At 37.3% G+C, this 9,016-nt stretch overlaps 1 protein-coding gene across 2 annotated transcripts in view; it reads right to left on the reverse strand.

Moving 5' to 3' along the window:
• LOC109536476 (sodium- and chloride-dependent transporter XTRP3) overlaps positions 1-5,539 on the reverse strand; it is a 10,630-nt gene extending 5,091 nt beyond the window's left edge. The window contains exons 1-5 of one of the 2 annotated variants that reach the window (XM_019902708.2): positions 4,917-5,539; positions 4,096-4,328; positions 540-767; positions 358-468; positions 48-289 (exon numbers count right to left, since the gene is read on the reverse strand). In XM_019902708.2, the coding sequence (XP_019758267.1) occupies positions 48-289; positions 358-468; positions 540-767; positions 4,096-4,328; positions 4,917-5,193 (1,091 nt within the window). In that variant the 5' untranslated portion in view covers positions 5,194-5,539. The remainder of the gene's footprint in view (positions 1-47; positions 290-357; positions 469-539; positions 768-4,095; positions 4,329-4,916) is intronic. The other variant, XM_019902709.2, reaches the window with a different exon arrangement.
• Between the last annotated feature and the right edge of the window lie 3,477 nt (positions 5,540-9,016).

Here is a 9,016-nt window from a genome sequence, read left to right on the forward strand (position 1 = left end):
CAATCTCAATGGACACTTTTTTAATCGGGAATCTCAAGTTAACTTACGTAAGCAGGCACTCTTCCACTTTGTTAACGGCTTTGAAGCCCAAAATCGCAAAAATCACCACGCTGGCGTAGATGGCCGTCATCGCATTGCATATAGAGACCAAAATCACATCTCGAATGCAGTTGTTCTTTGGATTGTTGTAGGAGCCGAAGGCGATCAGCGATCCAAAGGCCAGCCCAAATGAGTAGAAAACTTGAGTGGCTGCGTCCAGCCATACTTTGGGTTCTTTCAGCATATGAACCTGGAAGGCATTAGGATTTTCTCTTGAAAACACCACTGTTCCTTGGATGGTTTCTTTAGTAAACTCACTTTAGGTTTGAGCATGTGAGCCAGTCCAGCGCCTGCCCCTTTTAACGTCATGCCCTCAATGAAGAAAATCGTCAGCACCAAGTAGGGAAATATCGAAGTAAAGTACACAACCTGGAAAACAGCAAGCACAATTATTGAAACTACACGGTTTAGAAGTGGATAACAAATAGGCCAACGCTTACCTTTCCAGAACTTTGAATGCCTTTCATGACAATGAAGAAAACCACAATCCAGGCTAGCAATAGACACAAAACAATCCACCATTTCGGAGTTCCACCTGCATCGATAGAAGGGCTGGCATCCAGAGTGACTCGATACCAAAAATATGCGGTTGCTGACGATTTTTCGCACTCAGCAACCGTTTGATTTGTTAGAGGGTCAAATGGGCAGTTTTGCCATGGGAGTTCCAGCTGCAAAAAAAACGTACAAATTTCAAAGTTAAAGTCGGTGAAAGTGAGTGGAACGTTCGGGATCAAGACACACAAATATGTATGTGATCGAAGCACCAATTTTCTAAGTTTTTGTTTCAAAAATCTTGTGATTTTCGAAGTTCAAGATGCGATGGATTTTGAAAAACCAGGGCGATTTTAAGTTGCAGATTGGCAATAATTTCATTTTTCTGCTCAATATTCGTTTTACAGTTTTTCGGGCTTCGTCGTGGAAAGCGATTTTCTGATCAAAACCGCCCGGATTTTGCAAAAACCAGGTGAAAAAATAGCACTGCTTCGAAGAGAATTAAAAGAAACTGCCATTCAGCTCTATTTTCGAAACCCTTTTTAACCTAATTATACCATTTTCCTACAGAATCAGTGTCATATTTATATATTCTTTCACATTACCCTAAAAAATCACAGCTTTAAACCCCGAGTTTGCACTGTTAAATTGTCGATATCCCGCAAACGGCTGGTCTGAGACGTTTCATTCGAGTACCCCATTTTGCTCATTAATCAAAGGGGATCAAACTAAGTCATGCAAACGTGGATAAACATGTTTCTAGTTTGCACGGAAAAAAGAAAACTTGTAAATTAGTGCAGGTCTTGAACCGCTCTAAATTTTTGGCTCAAATTTAGAGAATTTGTGGGGCTGAAAAGTTATAGTTGTCATTGCTGGATAGAGCCTTAAATTACGCACTTTTCCGTACAAAGCATTATTTATTGAATATATCTAGTTGGTACGCAAAATGGGAAATTCCCAATTAATGCTGCTCTGAAGAACGGCTTTTAGTCATTGGCTCATATTTAAAGAACCCGTTGAGATACGGAGCTCTAGCCCTTATTTCTGGATAGAGCAGTAAATTGTGCACTTTTTCGTTGAAAAAAACCTTTTTTTAATGTTTTCAGCTTGCAGACAAAATAGAAAAATTTGAATTTAATGCAGATATTGAGAATCGCTCTTATTCATTAGCTCATATTTAAAGAACCCGTTAAGATGCGGAGCTCTAGTTCTTATTTCTGGACAGAGCAGTAAATTGTGCGCTTTTTCGTTGAAAACACCTTTTCTTAAATGTTTTCAGCTGGCAGACAAAATAGAAAAATTCGAATTTAATGCAGATATTGAGAATCGCTCTTAATCATTAGCTCATACTTAAAGAACCCGTTTAGATGCGGAGCTCTAGTTCTTATTTCTAGATAGAGCAGTAAATTGTGCACTTTTTCGTTGAAAACAGCTTTTTTAAATGTTTTCAGCTTGCAGACAAAATAGAAAAATTTGAATTTAATGCAGATATTGAGAATTGTTCTTATTCATTAGCTCATACTTAAAGAACCCATTTAGATACGGAGCTCTAGTTCTTATTTCTGGATAGAGCAGTAAATTGTGCACTTTTCTGTTGAAAACACCTTTTTTAAAATGTTTTCAGCTTGCAGACAAAATAGAAAAATTCTAATTTAATGCAGATATTGAGAATCGCTTTTAATCATTAGCTCATACTTAAAGATCCCGTTTAGATGCGGAGCTCTAGTTTTTATTTCTAGATAGAGCGGTGAATTGTGCACTTTTTCGTTGGAAACACATTTTTTTTAATGCTTTCAACTTGCAGACAAAATAGACAAATTCGAATTTAATGCAGATTTTGAGAATCGCTCTTAATCATTAGCTCATATTTAGAGAACCCGTTAAGATGCAACGCTCTAGTTCCTATTTCTGGATAGAGCAGTAAATTGTGCACTTTTTCGTTGAAAACACCTTTTCTTAAATGTTTTCAGCTTGCAGACAAAATAGAAAAATTCGAATTTAATGCAGATATTGAGAATCGCTCGTTATCATTAGCTTATACTTGGAGAACCCGTTTAGATGCGGAGCTCTATTTCTTATTTCTAGATAGAGAGGTCAATTGTGCACTTTTTCGATGGAAAAACATTTTTTTTATTGCTTTCAACTTGCAGACAAAATAGACAAATTCGAATTTAATGCAGATATTGAGAATCGCTCTTAATCATTAGCTCATATTTAGAGAACCCGTTAAGATGCGGAGCTCTAGTTCCTACTTCTGGATAGAGCAGTAAATTGTGCACTTTTTCATTCAAAACACCTTTTTTTTTAATGTTTTCCGTTTGCAGACAAAATAGAAAAATTCGAATTTAATGCAGATATTGAGAATCGCTCTTAATCATTAGCTGATACTTAGAGAACCCGTTTAGATGCGGAGCTCTAGTTCTTATTTCTAGATAGAGCGATGAATTGTGCATTTTTTCGATGGAAACACATTTTTTTTTATTGCTTTCAACTTGCAGGCAAAATAGACAAATTCGAATTTAATGCAGATATTGATAATCGCTCTTAATCATTAGCTCATATTTAGAGAACCCGTTAAGATGCGGAGCTCTAGTGCTTATTTCTGGATAGAGCCGTAAATTGGCTCAGTTTTTGTGGAAAACATTATTTTCGAAATGCTTCTAGTTGGAGCACAAAAAGGAAAAATTGCAAATTAATTCAAGTCTTGCGCATCGCTCTGGGTCTTCGGCTCATAGTTAACGAACCCGTTGAACTGCGAAGCTCTAGTTTTTATTTCTGAATTGAGCCGTGACTTGCGCATCTTTGTGGCAAACATTATTTTCGAACTTTTCTAGTTTGCGCGCAAAATTGGAAAATTCTAAATTAATGCCTTAAAAACCGATCTTAGTCTTTGGCTCATATTTAGAAAACCCTTTAAGATGCGAAATATTAGTACAGATTCGTAAATAGAGCCTGAAATTTTGCACTTTCCTGTAGGAAACAGGAATTTCGGAATAAGTCTAGTTTGCACACAAAATAAAAAAATTTAAAATTAATGCAAATCTTTTGAACCGCTCTTAGTCATTGGCTCATATTTAGAGAACCCGTTAAGATGCGAAGCTCTAGTTGCCATTTCGGGATAGAGCCTTGAATTGCGCACGAAACGCAATTTTCGCACTGTTTCTAGTTTGCATACAAAATAGGGAAATTCTAAATTAATACAGATCATACTTCGAGAAGCCTTTAAGATGCGGAGCTCTAGCACACATTTCTGAATAGAGCCACGAATTGCTCTGTATGGAGTAGCAAAAGAGTAAGAGCCAATTGGACCCAAACTCAAACCAGTGCGAAAAATAATCAGAAATTTTCAACCACAACAAAACAATTCAGTTAAAAATATAACTTGAGCCCCATGTTTGTGCAAGTTTAAATGTGAAAAACCCCCTATTTTAATAATAGAATGGCACACCAGTTTCAGGAAACTGCCACTTATGAGCGGTAGAGAAAAAGTGCAGAAATACGTACCCGAAAACTGTTAAACAAGTAATAAAAACACCATGTGATAATCACGTTGTAATAGAGTGCGACGAAAAACGTAACCAAACAACTGGAAATTCCAATACCTCCCAACCATGGATGGATGGTGTTCCAGACGCCCAACGAGCCCAAGCGCATCTTCTGGCCAATTCCCAGTTCAATCAGGAACAACGGAATACCTTCGAGGATTAACATCACGGCCACTGGGATGAGGAATGCACCTAGAAAACAACAAGAACATAACAGAAGACTGAAGGAAGCTTGGGGCGATTTGAACCGTTGAGTGTTCGCTCTTTCAATCAATTTTGCGCTGGGTTCCTGCTCAACCAATTTATTTTGTTTTTAAGTCAAAACTGAAATTTTCTCTATTATTTCACTGCTAGTTTATTTTAGTTATCAGCTATTTCTTTAGATGGATTTCACCAATATGAAACAATTTGAAACCAATGTTGGCCTCTTTTTGAGAATGTTTAACACATTTTAAGGTGAAACCGACATTGCGAAACCCTATTTTGTGTTGAAGAATTATCAATTTTTTTCAACTTTTTGCTTTTTGGATTGCAACTGGAACCTTTTTGCGCATAACAAGCATATTTTTGGCTGTGGTACATCGGGGAATCGAGTGGTGTTGAAGCGCGTCAATCGTTCTACAGTGAAACGCCCCCATTAAAAATAATTAATCGCAAAAAAACCCCAAAACGGAGGAACGAATGAATCCACATTGACCCTTGAATATTTCGTTTGAGGCAGGATAAAATCCGGCTAAAGACTCTGCAACCTGGATAAAGTGAGGCTCCAGATTGTCTCACCTCCGCCATTCTGCTGGCACAAATAAGGAAACCGCCAAATGTTCCCCAACCCGACTGAATAGCCGATTATGGTGAGGAAGAACTGAATCTTCCCAGACCACGCCACATTGTCCTGGTCCTGGTCGAGACATTGCGATCCTCTGGAAATCACCGAACCTCTGGGTCCCTGAAGCACAATCGTCACTCCAGGTTTGCGGGGCTCACAGTCGGCTTGCCGATTGTTCAATGGGGCCAATTCGTGCCCATTCCGGGTCAGTTCCGGTGTTTTGCCAGCCATCAACGATCAAACACTGAGTCCACAGCAAATGTTCCCGAAAACTGTATCGCACGGTACTAATTGGACGTTCACAATGGCTTAATGGCCCATTAACCCATCGCAATTTTGGTGAAAAGTGGCGAAAAGGTCTCGGGCAAATGTAAGCAAGTTTCCGTGGATTTAATCAATATGGGGAGCATGTGCTCACAAGCGATTTTCGGCCTTATCGATCCTTGCGCGGATCCGGGTTACCGTATGGATTGTCTGGATGTTGCCGATAGACTGAACGCAATTTTGTTGTGATATCCTGGACTGGAATAGTCCGTTTGGGCGCTTTACCAATAGGGCGAACTGTTATAGGGGTTGTTTCACAAGTAGATCTAAGGGTTTTTGCCTAAAGGCAAACAACTTCTACAGTTTGATTCACATTTTGGACTTTTTCGGGAAGATTGCGCTCTTTCTGTTTGTGCTCTTTCGGCGTAGTTTGCATCGAGAATTCGTGAAGAAAACACTGAATTCTTGAAGAAGAAGATCAGTAACCAATCGAGGAAAGCGTTTTTTCAATAAAATCAAGAAGTTTTTGGAGTAAAATTGTACTGTTTGAGCGTAATTTAGCGCGTAAGAAAGCACTGAACTACTAAAGGCCAACAAGTCAATTGAGGAAAGAGTATTTCTTCTTCAAGAAAGTGTTTTTCCATTAACAAGGGATTTCCTGAGTTTCCCTGAAAAGTCAAACTTCCTGATTGTACCATTTGAGCGTAATTTACATTTAGAATTAAAAAAATCTAGCAATGGCAGCGTTTTCCCATTAAGAACAAGAAAAAACACTGAATTCCTGAGGAAGAAGGCTAGTAAATAAATCGTGGAAAGCGTTTTTCATCTTCAATGAAGCTTTTCTCCATTAAAACAACGCAATTTCTCTGAATAGCACACTTTGTTTTTGTGCCGTTTCAGCGTAATTTAGCGCGTAAGGAAGCACTGAACTATTAAAGGCCAACAAATCAATTGAGAAAAGAGTATTTCTTCTTCAAGAAAGTGTTTTTCCATTAAGAACAAGGGATTTACGTAGTGAGTTTCCCTGAAAATTCAAACTTTCTGATTGTACCATTTGAGCCTAATTTACATTTAAAATTCAAAAAATCGCAGCGTTTTTCCATTAAGAATAAGTAAAAACACTGAATTATTGAGGAAGAAAGCCAGTAAATAAATCGTGGAAAGCGTTTTTCATCTTCAATGAAGTTTTCTCCATTAAAACAAAGCAATTTCTCTGAAGAGCACACTTTGTTTTTGTGCCGTTTCAGCGTAATTTAGCGCGTAAGGAAGCACTGAACTATTAAAGGCCAACAAATCAATTGAGGAAAGAGTATTTCTTCTTCAAGAGAGTGTTTTTCCATTAAGAACAAGGGATTTTCATCGAGAGTTTCCCTGAAAATTCAAACTTTCTGATTGTACCATTTGAGCGTAATTTACATTTAAAATTCAAAAAATCTAGCAATCGCAGCGTTTTTCCATTAAGAACAAGTAAAAACACTGAATTATTGAGGAAGAAAGCCAGTAAATAAATCGTGGAAAGCGTTTTTCATTTTCAATGAAGTTTTCTCCATTAAAACAAAGCAATTTCTCTGAAGAGCACACCTTGTTTTTGTGCTATTTCAGCGTAATTTAGTGCGTAAGGAAGCACTGAACTATTAAAGGACAACAAATCAATTGAGGAAAGAGTATTTCTTCTTCAAAAGAGTGTTTTTCCATTAAGAACAAGGGATTTCTCTCGAGAGTTTTCCTGAAAATTCAAAGTTCCTGATTGTACCATTTGAGCGTAATTTACATTTAGAATTCAAAAAATCTAGCAATGGCAGCGTTTTTCCATTAAGAACAAGAAAAAACACTGAACTCCTGAGGAAGAAGGCCAGTAAATAAATCGTGGAAAGCGTTTTCATCTTCAATGAAGTTTTCTCCATTAAAACCAAGCAATTTCTCTGGAAAAAAGCACTTTTTGTTTTTGTGCTGTTTCGGCGTAATTTGCATTTAGAATTTTGGAAGAAAACACTAAATTCTTGAAGAAGAGAGAGCAAATCAATCGAGGAAAAGACCACAAACTTTACGTTCGTTCTTTTGCGGCATAATTTACATTTAGAATTTAGATTTATGAAGAAGCCCAATGATCTTCCAAAGAAATTCATGACAAAAATTCCTTGTTCCTAATGAGTTCTCCTAATGGAAAAACTCTTTTACCACAAGAAGAAAGTCAGCTTTATCTTCTGGAAATCTAAATGTATTTGAAAAGTACAGCTGCACGCACATGACCCTTATTTAAAACTTTCGCCACCCTAACGAAATCGATAAAATTTACTTTCCTGCAATGGAAGGTTTCATCATTACGCCTTCAGCTTTCAGCCGCATAAATTTGTCGTTTGAGCCGAATTTCCACATTGCTAGTGGGCTTTTCACTGGATACAGCCAGAAGCGTAAACCCACCTACACTTTTGCTTTTCCTCATTAAATCCAGATGGTTAATTTTAGCTGAAAACGCTTTCCAATGCGGGAAAGTAAATATTTATGTCACCGGTGGAAGTCTCGAGATGGAAAAGCTCGATAAGGTCATACCGAGCAAAGCACATGCCATCGATTAGCAGCTCTTTAGTAAATGGCCCCCAATGCACTCTTGAATGGAAAGGTTCTGCTTCGAAACGGATTGATAGCTTTTTCCATGGGGAAAGTTCCGCATTTCCATTTACCGGGTCATTTTCATTAATAATAGAGCCGCTCTAATGGAGGTTCGTTTTTAATTAATTTGTGTTCATTGTGTTGATGATTTTTCGTTCCTGCAGCGTTGAAAAGATTATAAAAATGAGGTTTTGATTTTAACAGCCTTATTAATCATTGCTTGATTATAGAAAAGTCGGCTGGAGCCAAATACCGATGCGAAAACCTCAGTGTCAAGAGCGATATATTTTTAAAGTTTGTTTATGCAAGAGCAAAACAATATGTGGAAATGACCCCGAAATATTTATAGAAAGTTCGGTGAAGAAATCTAGTTTAACTAAATATTTGAATTTGCTAGTAGCTGGAACTGAAAAGGAAACATGAAAACACCCCAAAAAGTGCATAGAAAGCGCGAAAAAAGTGCATAGAAAATCAGCAATGCTCCAGTGCGCTCTTCTTTAAAAAACATTGTTTTTTTACTTATTTTTAAAAATCTATATTTTTGAAACGGAAGCAAGTGACAATTTAAAAACATCAGCATCTTTAGAAAATATGTAATTCTGTAATTGCTGGAAGTTTTATGAAAATCCTAGAAAGTTGCGACCCAAGTGCGCCCTCTCTTTGAAAAAATCCGATCTTTGAAATTAAAGCAACTAGAGACTTGAGATTTTCAGTGGCTTTGATTTTAGAGATGCTAAAAGTTTTTTTTTAATCGTTAAATATTCTGATTTTTTCCAGCTTAGCAAATATTGGTCTCGAAACTGGCATTTTAGCCAAATGCACTTTCTGCTTCAAAAATTTTCCCCCTCAAAATTAAAGCAGATAAAAAACTGGAAACTTGCCCATCTGTAGCAGATACTTGGAGGAAAAGATCCTGAAAGTTACATGAAAATTGTCTCGAGTTCTGATTTTTCCGAGCTTAGTAAATATCGGTCTTAAAATGTATGTTTCACTCAACGGAACTAAAGCAAGTAACGACTTGAAATCTTTACCATCTTCAGAAAATGTCTGAATGTAAATACGCTGAAAGTTTTCTAAAATGCGCCACGATTTCTGAGGTTTTCGAGCTTGGCACAAATCGGTCTCAAAATGAATATTTTACCCAACTGCGCCGTCTCCTTTAAAAATTCACATCTTCCAA

Source organism: Dendroctonus ponderosae, unplaced genomic scaffold (assembly GCF_020466585.1).
Source record: "Dendroctonus ponderosae isolate FM_Combo_2020 unplaced genomic scaffold, Dpon_F_20191213v2 Dpon_F_20191213_6, whole genome shotgun sequence".
NCBI classification, from domain to species: domain Eukaryota; kingdom Metazoa; phylum Arthropoda; class Insecta; order Coleoptera; family Curculionidae; genus Dendroctonus; species Dendroctonus ponderosae.